At 38.4% G+C, this 18,656-nt stretch overlaps 1 protein-coding gene across 1 annotated transcript in view; it reads right to left on the bottom strand.

Moving 5' to 3' along the window:
* Nucleotides 1-9,170: 9,170 nt before the first annotated feature.
* LOC134210008 (cyclic nucleotide-gated cation channel subunit A) overlaps nt 9,171-18,656 on the bottom strand; it is a 77,022-nt gene continuing 67,536 nt past the window's right edge. Inside the window, exon 11 of the mRNA XM_062686034.1 lies at nt 9,171-9,897. Within this exon, the coding sequence (XP_062542018.1) occupies nt 9,651-9,897 (247 nt within the window). The 3' untranslated portion in view covers nt 9,171-9,650. The remainder of the gene's footprint in view (nt 9,898-18,656) is intronic.

The following is an 18,656-nucleotide window of genomic DNA, read 5'->3' as shown; positions in this document are numbered from 1 at the left end:
GTGAGCAGCTTTATGAAGTTCTGCACCATATTATGTCGAAAATATGGGAAGACGAGGAAATGCCTGCTAGCTGGTTGGACGGCCTCATTTGCCCTCTTTTTAAAAAAAGGCACAGACTGAAGTGCGCCAATTACCGAGCAATACCCTCCTTAATTCGGCGTACAAAATTATGTCCCGTATTCTGTTCAACCGATTGAGACCGCTTGAAGAGTCCTTCATCGGCGAATACCAAGCAGGTTTTCATGAGGGCCGATCAATGACGGATCAAATGTTTCCGGGAGTACAACTTGCAGACACATCATCTGTTTATTGATTTCAAGGCGGCGTACGATTCAGTGAAACGGAATGAATTTTCCGGCGAAACTGATACGGCTGATTCGTATAACGTTGGACGGATCGAAATCAAGTGTAAAGGTTGCGGATGAAATATCGACGTCATTTGTTACCAAGGATGTTATCGATCATATAGTAATTTGCGTTAGATCATTTAGTAGTTTGCCAATAACTCATTCCAGAAGCTGAATTTCAAAATGTGTTGCATGGTGGACTTCTAGTGCGAAGGTTTTTCTACGACTCTGCCTAATGGTTTGTTGTTAGAATTCAACTAATAACGGAGTTGTAGCGCTAGTTGCAGTAGCTTAAACTAAATGATTGGAATTTTGTTATCATTTAGTCTAAGTTACTGAAGCTTTAGCTATAACTCCGTTACTAGTGGAATTCGAACAACAAACCATTTAGCAGAGTTGTAGAAAAACCTTCGCATTAGAAGTCCACCATACAGCAGATTTTGAAATTCAGCTTCTGGAATAAGTTATTGACAAACTACTAAATGATCGAACGCAAATTACTAAATGATCGATAACATCCTTGTTTTTTGCCTTAGATGGATTAAATCAGGGTGATGCACTCTCGAATCTACTATTCAATATAGCGCTCGAGGAAGCGATTAGGAGAGATGGCGTGCAAAGAAGTGGTACCATTATCACAAGATCGCATATGCTCCTGGGATTTGCGGACGATATCGATATTATCGGAATTAATCGCCGTGCCGTGGAAGAGGCTTTTGTGCCTTTTAAGAGGGAGACAGCGAGGATTGGACTCACGATCAATACCAGCAAAACGAAGTACATACATGGTCGCTGGCAATCAACGTGGGTTCATTAGTGGTGGTGGTAGCGAAATGGTGCTGGATGGTGTGTTTTAGTTTGATTTTTTTCGTGTTTTAGTTTGAAATTATTTCAAAACATTATTTCAAATTTGTTTTGACATTCATAAATATTTTCCACTGAAAATTCCTTAAGAAATTCATTTAATAAACTTCTTATTTCCAAATTTCTCCTAGATTTGTTTCAGATATTCTTATAGGGTTTTTTCCAGGAAATTTATCGAGATTTTCGAAACTCAAACTCAAACCAAGATCCACAGCGAATTTTTTTTTCAAAAAATACTTTAGGAAATTCTTCAGGAAATCCTTTCGGATACTTCTGAAAAAGGAACTTCCCGGATCAGTTTTTGAAGGAATTTTCTGCAGAATAATTTGAGAAAATTCTGTGGGAATCCCGAAACGGATTACTTCTTGAGGAACTTTTCGGAGAAACTTTAAAAGACATTTCTGAAGAAGTTCTTGAAGTAATTTCCGGGGAAATTATTGGCGGATTTTTTGGGAGAATACATGGAGGAATTTCTGGAATAAAAAGTGGGAGAATTTCTCGAAGAATTTTCGGGGTTATTGTTTTATGATATTGCTGCGAATTCCTGGAAAAAAAATCTCGGAAATTACTGAAGAAGGGCATTTTGGATGATTTTTATAGAAATTTTAAGTGAGAATGGCTGCAGGATCTTCCGGGAGAATCCCTCAAATAATTTCCAGAGGAATTCCAAGGGGAATTTTTGTAGGTAATTCCGAAAGAGTTTTGACCAGTGATGGAAATCTGTAAACCTTGTTCATAAAACAAGAAGTAGGCCATCCAAAATACTCGCGAACACTTGTTTTGCCTTTTCTTGCCTACCTACTACACTGACCCCACATATATGGGTCACTTTGTAACAATTATTAGTCACTCCATTTTGCACGTTGATCAAATGGAAACGACCCGCATTACTGTGTGACCCATGATTGTGAGGTCAGTGTACTCGCAGAGAAAACAGAAAAGCGAATCCCGAAAAATGTTCGTGGAGCGTTCGCGAGTCATTTGGGTTAATTTGCAAAATGTCATAAACCAACCTCGGAACATGATTCTCACGGATGTTCGAGCAAGAACACATTTGTTCATTGTTATTGTGTTTATGTTAAGTGAAATTTATCCATTTTATTCGAAGTAACCACAAATACTCGCACAAATATTTTTTTTCGTTATTTTACTCACGAAAAATACTGCCCTGCTTTTGTCTTTGCTCTACCCGTACCGTGCGGGACCGAAATCCGTACAGCACCGAAATTCGTCCACCTCATGAGATATCAATCAATTAAAGGGGTTAGAGGTAGTTAATGTAGAAATAATTTATCTTATCCTGTTCAGATTCTTGGCAGTAGGCTTTTAGGCTTTTAGGGCATAGAATTGGAAAGAAGGCTTTGAAATTAAAACAACAAAAATTAAAAACAAATCTCCACCCACCAAACGCGGAGTTTGTGCCGCCATTTTGTTTTCGGGTAGAGCATAATTGCACCAAAAGTAACTGTGTTTCTATTGCTTATTGCGAATTATTACATAAGATCAGCGGAATACAAATCGAAGGGATCGCTTTTCAAGGTACGTATCGAACTATTTACAGTGATAGTTCAGTCAATTAGACTGTTTCAATTTAAATATTTAGTTAAAAACTAGGTGTACGGATTTTGATCCTTTGATTCGAAATCCGTCCACGGTGGACGGATTTCGAGTCAGGAGTAGTTGATTTTATTCATTGTTTTATCATGTTTTTCGTAGTTTTTAAAGAGTAAATGTGAAACAGTTTAAAAGTAGAAGCCTTCATGCTCCTATGTTGATGACAAATGTTTTATTTACATTCGATTCCTATTTTCTAATGACTTTTTCATATACTAAGGTGCTTAAGTGTACGGATTTCGATGCCCCACGGTACTCGCGAACAAAACAAGCGCTAGAAAAAATACAGGCAGTAGGTTTGCGCGAGTATGGCATTTTTGGTAGGCCCAATTACACTCTCGTGAAGCGAGTATTTCCAGCACTGGTTTTGACGAAATTAAATTTTTGTAGCCAAATGAATTTGCAGACGAATTTTACAAGGAATTTCCAAGAGAATTCCCGAAGAAAAATCTTGGAGTTGTATACAGGACACGACTGCTCGACGTAAACTACGTAAAACCAAATACATATGTACAGTAAACTGAACAAGTCATTCCGCTCTATATAGAAGAGAAGGAACCATCCCACCGACACTACTACCTAGTTTTAACAGCCCCTCCCACTCTGTGAGGGAGTAGGGACTCCACTGTCTAGCAGCTGGACCACCCCATTCATACACCCCAGTTCAATAATTGATAATACCCTAAAAGTAGGCAATTACCAAGGATTGGAACACGCTGTATAGGGGATGCATGATGCATGAAAGAACTAAAATTTTCAATAGTTTAGCGTTGATAATCAAAAGTTTCAATAGGGTTCAGGCAGGTATTTTCGTCTTTTCGTCATAGTCTCGAAAACCAATGAAAGAGAAACTTTTTTGACAAACTCATCCGTATCAAATCGTAAGCTCAGGAGATACGTTCTGCTATAGTGGAGTTCAAGCTAAAGGACGTTCCTTTCGATGGTTTTAGCTCCTATGACGATGGACGAAAATACCTGCCGTGTCCCTACTACTAGCAAATTGGTGGAGAGCTTGCGAATATATAAATCATTAAAATCCATTGAAAGTTGAAGGACCTATTAATGTTACAGATCTTACATGATTTCGTGACGGACGGTCCTCAATTTGGAAATTTTCATTTTACCCCTGTATCCGAGTCTTCCCTTAGACGTAGTTTACGTCAAAAATGGGAACAAATTTCCGGGAGAGTTCTTGGAGGAATTTCCGGAAGAATTCCCGGGCGTGAGTATCAAGGGCTTCCACGTGAGTTTCTGAAGAAATTCAATGAGAATTTCTTGAAAGACCTTTTAGTAATTAATGAAAAGATCTTGATGGAATTTCTGGAGTAACTCCAGAGAGAATGCCCGGATGAGTTTACATGGGAATTTCTGAATGATTTTCTAGTGAAAGTTCTGGGAAAGAGTATGTGGAAATTTCTAATGTCGAATTCGTTTTTAAAAAGTTCCAACCTAGGTTGGAACCAGTTCCAACCTAAGTGCTGTCAAAGTGTTTTTTTATTCGCTCAGGTTGGAACTAGGTTCGCACTAGTTCCAACCCCAAAGCTGTCGGGTTCGCACTGTGTTGTTTCACGGTTTCGCACCGGGTTCACCAATACAACTGTACTACAACTGTCAAAACCACGTGGGTGGGTGGGACTGGATGGAATAAACAAGCAGAAGGAAGAAACGAAACTATCTGTTTATTAAAATAAAATGCGCGTTGAAAATCTTTTTTCGAGGAATTTTGTGATATTTGTTATTGTAGTTTAAAATGAAATTAATCCGGCAATGTTGTCTAGATTCAGTTTTAAAAATAATTGTTAGGAAAGTTATGTATTCATAAGTTCATTCAGTTTTTCTCACAGATGATGTCCTAAATTAGGTCGGTGGATGGAATTATGTAGTTTGGGAATTCCCCTTGAAACCCGTTCACAACATCCGCTAAAAATTGTCAGAAAAATATATTTGAGGAATACCAAATAGAATTATTTCTTATGCAAAATTTCTTTTTCGTGCGTTTCAAAATTTTCTTCGGGAATTCTGCCAGAAATTACTTCAGAAATTCTTTCAATAATTCTTTCTTGAATTTTTGGCGATATCTTTCAAGAATTCCTCCATATTTTTTCCAAGGGATCCTTTCGAGATGAATTCCTTTGAAAATTCCTCTAGGAATATCTTTGAATACTGTTCCAGGATTTTCTCTGGAAGTTGCTCCAGGAACTAATTTGGAAATTCCTACAATATAATTCCTTCAGGAAATATTTCTAGAATACAGGAACTTACTCGAAGTATCCTTCAGGAATTGATCCGCAAGTTTCGTACATAAATTCCCCCGTAAGTACCTTGAGCCATTCTTCCGGAAGATTCTTGAAAATTGAAAATGCACGGGGCCCAAAATCCGGGGGAAAATTTTCCCGAGGTGTGAGGCTACCTTTATCAAGAGAGGTAGCGAGGAAAAAAATTAGCGAATCCTGGAGAATTTTTATTACATGCTTCTGAGTGTTGTCCGAAAAAAAAACTTGCAGAAATAGATGAATTTACGGAAATACGGAAAATACGGAATTCTTGGTATAAAAATGTGCACAGGATTATTGAATATAATTAAATATGGAAGCTGATCCGTTTTCCATCTCACTCAACATATATTCATCTCAACGGGAAACAAAGAAATGCAGCACCAATTTCGTCGCCTCTTTTTGTCAACATTTGTGCTCACTGCTGAGAAAAATCCCAAAAATAATAAACAATCCAAATTCTTTTCCATTGCTTTGTTTTTGATGGGATGAATATCGGAGCCATGAGATGAATTCCAGGAGCAGTTTCCCTGTTTATATCCACCCAAAAGTAAATTCCACTATCATATTTGTTTATCATGATCTGATTAGTCAACGCCAACGCACTGCCAGTGCACTGGATGTCCTGGATCATATGTTTCGAATCAAAACAAACACGATGCTACGCACACCAACATATCCAACGACAGATGGAACTGAAAATGTTTTTTTATTCAGGGTTCGGGTTGGCACTGACCCAGGTTTAAAAACGAATTCGACATAAGAGAATTCCTAAGTAAATTGGTGAAGAAATTATCGAGAAAATAATGGAATTCTGACGGTATATTTGGAAGGATTAACGGAGAAATATTTGGCTATAATTTAAGATAGATGTTCGGAGGAATTTCGTAAAAAATCGCGGAGAAATTCATAGAGGAACTCCCGTAGGAATTCCCGGAGAAACTTTCGGAGGAATTCTTGAAGGAACATCCAGATAAGTTCCGGAAAACTTGTAATACACGAAGTTGATTCACGCCGCCGCCAATCACCACCACGCCACTGCCACTGACTCACCGTCGATAAAATTTCAATCGGCGCACAGGTCTAGATAGAATATCAAGTTGAATCATGTATGAAATTTTCGACCAAACTACCTAGGTATCCCTAGAAGAACCCTTGGGAGAAACTAATGTTCCATTTTCCGCATTTTAGTAACACTGCTAATTTGTTTCTCGAGAAAAAAAATGTTACCGACAAGTGGATAGAATGGAAAAAAACTTAATGTAAACTTAATTAAACAGTAAAATATCTTGCCGAAAATTCAATTTTATCATCATTCTCATGATGGAATGAATTTCCTCCTCGGGGAAATATTTCCTGGTCTATCAGGTGAACTAATGCATGGGGAGGGGTTCTAGAACTGGAACTAATTTCCTTGATAGATAAAATAATTCATAAACATAATAATGAATTATTGGCAGTGGCTGATTTTCTACTCGCCGCAGCCACATCCAGGCGCTATAGTATATGCACAAAATAGCCAGCAAGAGTTAACCGCCAGAAATTTGTATGGCGAAAGACATCTAACGCTGGTTTTCTCAAAATTAGGAACTTTTAATGAAAAACTATTTGGTACGGGTTATGGGGGATGGTGTGCGCTACTACGCCTACCAAATATTTTTTCGATTAAAGTGCTTAATTTTGAGAAATCGAACCTTAGATGCCTTTCGCCATACTGATTTCAGAAAGTTAACTCCTAGTGTGCCGCTGTAAGCACGCTCAAAGCAGTCGATTCATTGTCCAATTAAGTGGATAGCTAATCTGCTTTCTAAGAAAATCATTAGCATTAGCATTGATCAATTCGCACAAATTCGTAGGTGGTACAAGCCAAGACACTTGTATGAGAGTAGCATCACTTTCATCCGTTACCACAGACATTGATTTGGAATCACTATCTCTTAGATGAAAGCATTGTACCCTCCAATAGTCGAGATCTGTCCTGGCCACGTCCTTGCGAATGCTGAGGAAGGGGAAGGATGGTTAGTTGGACACCTACTTAAGAAAGATGCAGAGAACTCTACGACCTCTCATAGGTGCCACGGGAGGTTTTGGGATTGTGTGGAAGGTTAGAACAGTAGGAATCGTTTTGGAAGAACGTGAAATACAGAAAGAACTAAGATAGAAATACAAAGTAGGAAAGGGACGAGCTTGGAATTGAACCCACGACCTCCTGCTTATAAGGCAGAAGCGGTAGCCACTAGACCACCGAGCTCGTCTATCTGCTTTCTAAGAAAATCATACCCATAAAATTTCAATTATTGCTGATAACACTCCTATGCCGCTGACATACTCACGCGAGTGCGTGTGCGAACGCGTCCAAGACAAAAGAATTCCTCTTGCTGATATTCTGCTTTATGAGGGCTTGGACGCGCTCCGCATCGTTCAGCTTTTTCAGATGTTCCTTCAATTGTTTAAAATAGTATAATAGGTGTTACGTAAGACCAGAGCCTAAAATATTCATCTTCATGAAGCAACTTCAGTCCGAATTTTGACAAACATCGCATGGATATTCAAAACATAGAATGACATAGTCAGACGACTACTCCACGAACTCCTTCATTCGACTGTCACTGAATGTGTTTACTATGTGCAGAAAAAACATAATTATCATTGTTTATGTTGATGTTTACCGCTGAAAGTGCCTCGCGGATGAAAATCGGATTCAGTCCTGTGTAATAAATTACTCTACTCATTTGAAACGTGTTCAGATTTCAAATAGTTTATTAATTTGTAAAATGTGCATTAATATTCAATGACTAATATTCTACCGAATATTGACTGTCCAGAGCCGACTATGAATGTGTCGGAAGTGAACTGACAAATGAAGAAAAATGGACTTCACTAAAAAATTTCGATTATTTTACGCTCTGGACTTGCAAACATTTATGACACGCTGCTTTTTAAAAGTTTTGCTACTTAATTCGTTATAAGCTCACGATGGTGTTTAAATCAGTTGTGAAATTATTACGTAACATATGAAGGACCCCCGCATGTGCCATGATCAAAGCATATTCAAATTTTTACTAAAATCGTATAGAAAATCGAACGAAAAAAAAAAAATTTATGTACGTACTATCGAGGTAAAATGTACAGACAATCGAGGGTACGTACCATCGAGGGTACGCACTATCGAGGTATGTCTGTACTTACTATCGCCGCTTCCGTATGACTGATAGAGAATAAAATATGATTCACAAACTTGATGAACTGTCAAATCTAAATAGAAATTGTTAACGTTCAACCGCTTTTATTCAAAACATCGAAAAGCCTATAAAATATATAGATAATTTACAGCCTCTCCCCGTTTATGGTACCACATGAACACCAATTCCTATTGTTTCTGCTCTTTTGAACATTCTTTGGAACTTTCTTTGATATTCCCGGCAAAGTCCCATTTCCGGCACAGGCTCAAAAACCTCAAAAGATAGAAACGTTATTATGCCAAAACTCCTCCGTAATCGTGTGTGCTCACTCGAGAGCTTACACAGCAGCTAGTTGAAATATACTTCGAAGATGTAATGTGGCTTTAGAAGAGTGTGCCGAAGCGCAATAGCCTGCCGTTACCCCATGGTACAATACGAAAACCCGTTATCCCAAAAATATTGACATTCTTTCAACTAAAAATATGGCTTTTGTGCGAAACCACAGGTGCTGTGCAAACAATTTAGTTGCAGCATTCTAAACGTAGCGTGCTCCATAAATAACGCAACGGTAATTATCCTATCGCCAAATTACATTCATAACCAATCTCAAAGGATGTGGCACTTAGGTAATTAATTATTCAGCAACGATAGAACAATTATCCGACCACTAATTGTTCGACAATTCGACAAAGCCCCGAAAATTCCATTATTCCGCAATGAAAACACTGATGAATACCACAATTAGTGTTCAACTGAAACAACATTTACCACACTAACGCTTTGAATAAACCACATTGTTTCAAACTGTGTACCCGCGAAGCATTGCCCACATTCCATTTCAGAATTAAGCAACCATTCTCTCCCGTATGCTTGGCTTTCAAGTGTGCTATCAAAATTTAATATTCACAGCACACATCTTCTTAAGAATAGATATAAATATTCGTGTAATGATGGACCATTTCACCATGAACACACCACCGTAGGCCGCCATCTGTTGTGACCCCGTCTCGGACCGAATCGAGGCACGATTTGAATCCCCCCCCCTCTTGTGACGACGATCAGCACAGGACGATGAAAGTCGACGATGGCTGTGGGTGTCGGATGATGAGGTCCTTCCGAGAGGTGACATCTGTGCGCTTTTGAAGAACAAAATGAATGTCGTCATAGTCACGTCCAGCCCATCGTCAGGCCACCACCCACCGCCGAAGCCGGTAAGGGGCTGTCGTTGCATCGTCGTCACCGTAGAAGGAGTTGGAAGTCCAGCACCAGAGGATATGCAAGGGCACGGCCGAAACGTCAAGTTGCCACCAATACCACCATGACCACGGGCCAGGAGGAGCGGAAGAATGACGACGGTGAATGCTGCATATTCATAATGTGTTCTGCTTGCTGCTGTTGCTATTGCCATTGCTGGATGGAGGTGCCATGTGGCCCGATGGTTGCGGCGAGCTGGCCTCTCCTCTCGTCGCCATCGTCGTCGATGGCGCTGCTTCCGATTTGCGTCGATTCTGGGCCGATGATCGAGGCTGTTGGGCGCGATTGTTGCCGGAAGCTGAGGATGTACCGCCGAAGGGGGAACTATGGTTATTGGAGCGTCGTTTTGGCGATGTGATAGACCTGCGGATGAAAAAAAAGAAGGATAAAGAAATAAGATGAGAACGACATGAAATGAATATATTGCGATTCGAGTGGAAAAATGTAGGTTAGGAATGATTGCATTTTCATCGGGCTGTAGTAGGTATGGAACGAGGTGCTGATTGTCATCTGCATCCGGATTCTGGCGAATGTGGGGCGTCTTTTTGTATTGAACGGGGAGAAAAGATTGCTCTTTTATGGCGTTGAAAATGCACATAATCAAGCTTGAGATCTATGAATTCGAATGTAATGTAGTATAAAAAATGAAATACATATTCCCAAACTGTGACTGTTCAATTTTTTAAACGTGTTGGCTAATATTGGAGCATTGCTCAAATTTGATACATTCCTATGCCACCTATAAATCCGCAACGATGATCATAAATTAAATTTTCTCTTAAGAGTTATAACATTAAAATTTACAAAATTTTATCCGTGCATGATTTCTAATTTCATATCCAATAACTTCGATAGATATAAACAATTTTCCTTGCTTCATTAAAAAAAAATAACAGGGTGGATGAAAAGGCGATTACATTTTGTAAGTTTTGCAGTCCTTATAATATACATTAAAATGTTTTTTTATTGTTAGGTATATAGTTACCTTTGAATATATACAAATACGCGGTTATGAAAAATTGAATTTTAATCATTTTTAAACATTTAAACAAACAAACAAAATAATTTTAGTTTAATACAAACTTCAACAAAAAGGCAAGAGAAAAAACATATTTCAAGGTCACACACCGCATTCCAACACCAAATGTCATTTCACAGTTGAAAGCCATTAACACAAAGCTCCAGCATGTCGCAGTGTTCTAGTGCTAAAACGCTGTAAATATCATCGTCCATTTCATTGTCTATTTCAGAAAACCATTTCTGCATCGCCGATTGCGGACATTTACCCTTATCTTATCGTGTTTGACGACCGGCCGAAACCACCATTCACAGAATGGGCGTGTGAACGATAGGAAGCCACTGCTCCTAGTGATGGTGTCATAAAATCCGTGTCGAGGAGCGCTGCAGACTCTTTAGATAACCCAATCGGTAAAGGCATGGTTTTACGAAACTTTAGATGGCGGGTTCGATTTCCCGTATACGAAGCAAATATTTCAGGATCAAATTTAATGTGATTTCTCTGAGGGTGGCAACTCACAATAAATAACTGTGAAAGTGTATTCTAAACACTCGCTTAACGATAAATGGTCAATATGTCCTAAACTTCAACATGCTTCGAAAAAAAGCGAAGGAGGGCTTTTACCAACATCAGATACATCCTCAAAGCTGGATGGTGACACGACAAAATTGCTTCTGTGGTTGCACAATCCGGATCAGCTCAGCTGACCAACTTTGAAGTGCAAAGAGTTCAAGGACTTTGGTGGTCAATGACTCTGTTGTTATCCTTGATGGCAGTGATGATGATGGCGATGACGTTGAAGCTCCTGATTATCCGATCCTAGAAAAACACACTGTCACGTCACGTACACGTATATAGTATGGTGGTCATTATGAGATTAATGGTACCTTTACGGCGACCTACTGTTTACAGACAGTACCATCATCCCGAGACGAGACGGTATCATGTGACATAAGTGAAGTTGGCGAGGTCAAACGACGGATATCATCATGGCCATTGAAAAATGTTCAATGCCAGATTGAATACGATTAAACGGATTTTTTTTCATTCATGGAGCTTCGTAGATAAGTATGAATGATAACCATGATGAATTCCGTTCGAATAATATCGGATCAGAAAAGTTTTCTTTCGATTGCTAGCAAAAGTGATTACGTTCCATACCCACCATCCAATAAGACACAGATTTATGCGCGAAGTGTTTTCCTGCTCAGAATACCAAATTCACACATCAGTTCCACATCGCTTATGAGCAAAAAGAAAGGCAAAAAACGATATTTCGTTCCTTCCTGCAGAACAAGTCACGTGCCAAAAGTATGTATTCCCCTTTCAATCTTTCCCGATTGGGAAAACCCAATACATTGAGATTGTTTTTCAATAACTTCACAATACAACATTTCACAGTGTAAAATCGGCTCAGAATTTATATTAACAAAGAGTATCAGGCCACTTCTTTTTACCTCAACGAATAAAAAATTTAATAGATAGCTTAGTTATAAGTTTTTGAACTATTGATATTACGACATATGTTTTTTTTTTTTCAAGTTTATGTGAACAATTTTGTTTTTCAAATTCATTATGCAGCAAATTATTGCTTTTTTGCCTTCCTCGTATACTAAGTATACGTAAAGGCTTAGAGCGATTCAAATCTGACTTTTTTGCCCACCGTATTGAAATTTGTAAGAAATTCACTATCAAAACAGTAACTTTCATGGAAAGCCGTTCCCCAACGCTTCCCTTCCAGCTCTAAAAACATATAAGTACATCGGCAACATAGGAAATTTAACAAGGCAATAGGCCGTCTTTGTTGCGAAACGATTTGATGCTCGCAAATACTGTATCGTGTCGTGGGAAATTCAATTTAACACGTAAAAGAATATTCGGAAATTCAATTTAACACGTAAAAGAATATTCGATGCCTTCACACATCAAACGTGCAGCGACACTAGCACAGACTTGAAAATTGACTTGAAACGCGATTCCTGGTGAAACTTTTGAAATCTGTGCGAGAGGTATCACAAATTTTGCATTTTCATACAGCTGTATGTATCACTATTGATGCTTTAGAAAGATTGTGGTTTTGGAAAGATCAGTTTTTTTAATTTATATTTTTTGCTGTATAGTGATGGAAAATATTGTAATTTATTTCTGTGATTAGAAATCGGATCGTTTTTCTTTTTGGAAATCCGATCAAATGCATATCAATTAATTATCTTAAAGATAACTCGTCTAGCTCAATCCCTTGTAGGGGTATGTAGCGGGACCATCATCATCATCAATAACATCAATAACAATAATAAGTATTTTTGTTTTCTTCATAATTTTGCTTCCAAACGAAAAATCGCTTCGCAACAACTGCTTTTCAGCTAGAAAAGTATTCTGTGTAGGCAATATGTTGATTATATATAAATAGTTTATAGGGCATCCCACGGAACGGTCTTTCACATAAGGGTCAGTTTTCACAGTAATTTCCATACAAACTTTAAATGACGTGTGCACAGTCAAATTACATCCAAAATTGCTAAAAAATTAGGAGGAGTATGAAAATGACAAATGCAATCGTTTAAGCATCGGGGGGCAAAAAAGTCAAAATTTGAATCACTCTAGTAAAGGCTATAGGCTATAGGCCCGGAGACCCATAGTGTTATATAAAAATCGACTCAGTTCGACGAATTGAGGTGATGTATGTGTGTGAATGTGCGGAAAGTGCTGCGTACCATATATGGTGGGGTGCAGATGGCGGACGGTACGTGGAGGAGGCGAATGAACCACGAGCTGAGCTGCTGGGAGAACCATCCATCGTTCACATTGCGAAAATCGAACGACTGCGGTGGGCCGGGCACGTAGCCAGAATGTCGGACAGTCGGACCCGGTGAAAATGATTCTCGACAACGATCCGACGGGAACAAGAAGGCGAGGTGCGCAGCAGGCAAGGTGGATCGATCAGGTGGAAGATGACTTGCGGACCTTCCGTAGACTGCGTGGTTGGCGACGTGTAGCCATGGACCGAGCTGAATGGAGAAGACTCTTATATACCGCACAGGCCACTTCAGCCTTAGTTTGAATAAATGAATAAATAAATGTTTGTGAGTGTGCGCACCCAGGCACTTATCCTTAACCGATTTGCTCGCTAGATTCGACGCAAAATCTTGTACCATTCAGAAAAATATATTAAGCTCTTTTAGTGGAATGTATTAAACCGACTAAGACGAATTAAGTATTGTCCATTTAATTCCACACAGTTGTGGTCGAAATACGTATCTGCAAAGATAACGAAAATTAACTGGTGGAATTAAATGGACAGTACTTAATTCGTCTTAGACGGTTTTTCTTGTCCCATTGTTTCCTATAAGCCATTTTATGAGACAGTTTCGATCAGCTGATCGAAACTCCACCGTCAATTGAGTGGACGGCTCGGCGTTTTGTTTTGGTAAATTTGCATGGCAACCATCATTATTTCGCCATCATTTCGACTCGTTTTTGCAAGTGTTCCGTATAAAAAGTAAATATTAGTGGTAGGTTTCCATTTCACCCCTTTTGTAAAATAGCTTGTTCAAAATTAGTCAGATCGGACTATGGGATCGGAAGTTAGAACAAATACTTTGTATACGAGAAAGGCAAAAACATTTTTTTACGTTAAAATCGCGTCATTTCTCGGGCATTTATCTTCAATTGATTTGGCCAGATCGGACTATGTGCTCGGAACCTATTTCCAAAATACCATTTTACCTTTCTCGTACAGTACCGTACAGTGTACCGAAAGGCTGTATGATCGCTCCAAAACCCAAACTTTTTATAAAAGACCCGGAGACCAACACCATATACAAATCAACTCAGTTCGACGAAATGAGGTGATGTCTGTGTGTATGTGTGTTTATGTGTGTATATGTCTGTGCGAAAAACACGTGCTAAGAACACACTCATTTTTTAAGCAATTATCCTTAAACGATTTGCTCGCAACAAGTTACATTCGATGCAGAATCCTTTCCCATTGTTTCCTATAGAAAATTGACCAGATTGGACTATAAGCTCAAAAGTTATGGCCAAAATACTTTAATACTATTTCTATAACACACGAGACAGGCTCCATCACCGCTAGGTGGATTAATCTGGGTTTTTATGCTTTATTATAGTGTTTTTTTTCTTCATAGGAGGTTCATCACTTAATAAATTATTGCTCACTGACACTAGTTGACGGCAAAAACTCGGGTGCTCAGAATATTTAGTTGTTAAAGAAATCTACTTTGTTAGCTTACACCATGAAGCACGTCTAATGCATGAAAAATAAAGTCATCTGGAGCATTTGAAAAAATATAAAAAAAAAAAAACAATAAATAGAGATTCCAACAGAGAATTTATCCCTCTTATTGCCATGCATTGGGTATATTTGTAAAATTTTGATAACTTTTACGATCGTTGAATATTTATTTATTTATCTGTGGACTATGCTGAGCACTATACATGTTTATTTGGTATTGTTCGACTATGTACACTATAGAACCAATTACCTTCAATATTTGTTTCCCTTTTATTAACTTTCATCTGTCTTTATTCATTTTTCTTTATTCATCGTTAATTTCCCGTTTTTCTTCCTCTCAAATTTTATTTCTTGTTTCCTTCTACTTTTTTTTCTCTTCCTTTCCTTCTTGCTCTTCATTCTACCTTCTTCTTTTCCTTTTTTGCCTACAGCTATCCTTCGTGCTTCTTTCTTTGTGTTTTCCTTCATCTTCCTCCCCTGTTCCTTTCATCAATCTTCTTTCTTTTTCTTTTATTCTATCTGGCATTTCTTTCTTTTCCAGCTTGCAGCTTTATTCCTACATATTTCTAGATTCTTCCTTTTTTAGTTAATTCCGATTAGTTAATAAAGTCTTGGACTTGGAACAATAATTCGTCTTATATAAAGTGAAGACATTGTACTAAAAATCTCAACATTGCGCATAATTGCATACTTTCAAGTTACGCTTTGATAACGTTTCTCAAATCGTTAATTTGAATAATTTGTTTTTCCGTCCCTAGTCCTTGTTGTATTTATATGAACGATTCTATCACAATAGCTCGAATGACATAAACCTGAATTCCATTCGCCCGCAATGACCAAACGTTCGAAAAGACCATTTGCCCAAATAGACCATACGCCCGAATGGACCACACGCTCGAATTGGTAATACAGGCGACAGATTTTTTTTTAGAAGAATTTCCCACTGAAGTTTAATAATCCATATAGGGTATTAAATCATGGTTTGATCTAAATTGCAGGCATCAGATGAGTCGTCAGAACAAAGTTCACTTATTTCATTATAGACATGTTACAACTGCGAACTCTAGTTTATGTAGAAGCTATTTTAGTTCATTATCTTTCAAAACACATCCTAGGTTCATATATTTATGCTTTGTTTCATTGAAAAAACTTAATAATTATATAGGGTATCTGTTCCATTATTAATAACATGCTCCTATATCAGTTACATTCGCCAAACAGGCAATATAGGCTTAATTTTTGTCGAATTTTGTTGTTACCCGGCGTGCTCACCGCTAAAAAATCACAAAAATGAGAAGTAAAACGATTCGCGCACCAATTCTTTGTTTTCGAATGGTACTGATTTGGGTTCCCCTAACTTTGATTCGTTCTATGGTTTGATCTACTGGCAGCAGATCCTAAATATAATAGGGGAAGGTGGTCGTTTGCCGGAACTGGTTGGTTGTCGGCACCCAGTCGTAATTTTGACAGAAAACTTATGTGGTCATTCTGACATTTGCCAAACGTGTGCTATGTAAGCACGATCTTATCGTGTCCATTCCCGTAGCATAAGAAGTCTTTGTTTCATTTTACAGAAAAAACACTTTTTTGTCAAGTGAAAACCCACTCAAGTTTTTTGGTCATTTGCTTAGTATTATAAACCGAAGTAAAACGATCGAAATGGTGAGTAGGCTAGATGCACCAGTTGTGGCTATAGCACCAGTTGTCGCACTAGTGCTTTATATGCCAAATGGCCAATCAAATCACCGCAAACCAAGTTCATATCGATAAAGCATATTCATATGATACAATAAAAGCTTTGATCTTCTCCAAAACAAGCAAAGCATAATTGTAAAAATTGAATTTGCTTATTTTTGACGTCCTTGCACCAGTTGTCGCACTAGTGGTCCCTATTTGGCCAATCCCATAAGAAATCAATGGGATTTGCCAAATAAGGAACCAAAATTAAGAATAGTGTCACAACTGGTGCATGCGTTCCTATTATGGATTAATCAATTTTGATGATAATAACACATTTTATTGTGGTTTTCACAGCTGTTCTAAGGAGTAGGAAGTAAAACCTTTCGATTGATATATAAAGTCCACCCACATGCCTTTTACTTATTTTTTTGAAAATAGTTGTTCTTATGTATGGTGACAATTGGTACACCCACCCTATTTACAAATCAAATTTACTCTATTTCGTGATTCATAATTTAATGCCTCCGTAGTGGTCGCAATTTTCACTTTTCAAAAGGATCACTTATTTCGGTTGCCGGCACCCCGGTAATTATCAAGGGAAATCATCAGTTTATTGCTTAATTTCAGGCTTCAAGCCAAGTTGTTAGCAAAACTAAACTTTTAAAATCTTGATAAAATGTGTATAATGTACTCAAGTGTTATAAATTTCATTGCTATTGACACAATGAATCTCGATCTTTCCAGCCATAACACTCCCACTTTATTGTTTTTCATTTTGAGTGTTTATTATAGGGTGCCGACAACCGACCAACTTTTTCAAAATGGCATAAAATCAACAATTAATTGCATATTATTCAGCAACTCAGCCGTACGAAAATCATTTGTTGTTATATATCTTGGCTGCGCATATGCTGTGCTATGTTTCAAAATGGACAAACTGATACGAAATTTGCGAATAAGAATACACGTGTCTTGGATGGACTGGAACCCTCAACGTCCTACTCTCTAGATAGGCGTGATAACCTCCTACACAACAAGACCACTTAAAGGTCGCGTTTGCGGAGAAGCCATCAGAACCACCACCGCGGTTAGCTTTTTTTTTGCAAATTGAATATCTTTCGGATGTTTGATTTGTTCAATCGTCACATGTGCTTTACTGTTGTATATCCACAGTCAAGCGAGTGCGCATTGTTGATTAAACGAGCAAGCCTTTGGCATAGCAGAGTGCGATTGAAGTGGCATTCGATGCCGTCGCGCCCAGCCCGTTACTGGGGGGCATGGAGCGCGCTTCTCTCGTTTAATAAACAATGTGCACTCGCTTGACTGTGGATATACAACAGTAAAGCACATGTGGAGATTGGACAAATCAAGCATCCGAAAGATATTGAATTTGCAAAAAGAGAGCTAACCGCGGTGGAGGATTCTGATGGCTTTTCCGCAAACGTGACCTTTAAGTGGTCTTGTTGTGTAGGGGTTATTACGCCTATCTAGAGAGTAGGAGGTTGAGGGTTCGAGTCCCTCCAAGACACGTGGATTCTTTTTCGCAAATTTCATATCAATTTGTCCATTTCGAGCATGTGCTGTGCATATGCACAGCCAAGATATTTAACATAAAATCAACGCTTAACAAAATTGTTGATAACATTTTTCCAATAAATGAAATAAAACAAATCTCTCCACCAGTTATTAGCTTATGCCTATTGGCTTCCATTGGTATTCAAATATCACCACATTATGCAATTGGACGAAAGTTATGAATTAAAAAAAGGGTGCCGACAACCGACCACCTTCCTTTACTAATTACATGCATTAAGGTCACTCCTGACGGAATCCAAGTTTCAAAGTGCTCGCGTTTTCGGGGGCACACCACTCGATACAGAGGTGACGCACAACTGTCATTTTTGTTGATTTAGCTTTGCTGCGTCGCAGCATGCGTGAAACAACAAAAATGACAGTTGTGCGTTGCTTCCGTATCGAGTGGTGTGCCCCGAAAACGCGAGCACTTTGGAACTTGGATTCTGTCAGGAGTGACCTTAGACGCTGAGGAAACCTTTAAAAAAGCAAATTTGTTTTACTATTCATCTTCTCGCATTAGATAGTTTTCTCGAAACGTGTGAAAATCGTCTTATCGATATGAAAATGGCGATTTTTGCCTTTCTCGTATACTAA

Source organism: Armigeres subalbatus, chromosome 2 (genome assembly GCF_024139115.2).
Source record: "Armigeres subalbatus isolate Guangzhou_Male chromosome 2, GZ_Asu_2, whole genome shotgun sequence".
Lineage (NCBI taxonomy): Eukaryota > Metazoa > Arthropoda > Insecta > Diptera > Culicidae > Armigeres > Armigeres subalbatus.
Note: the sequence above shows the minus strand (reverse complement) of the source record. Positions and strands in the feature narration are given on the sequence as shown.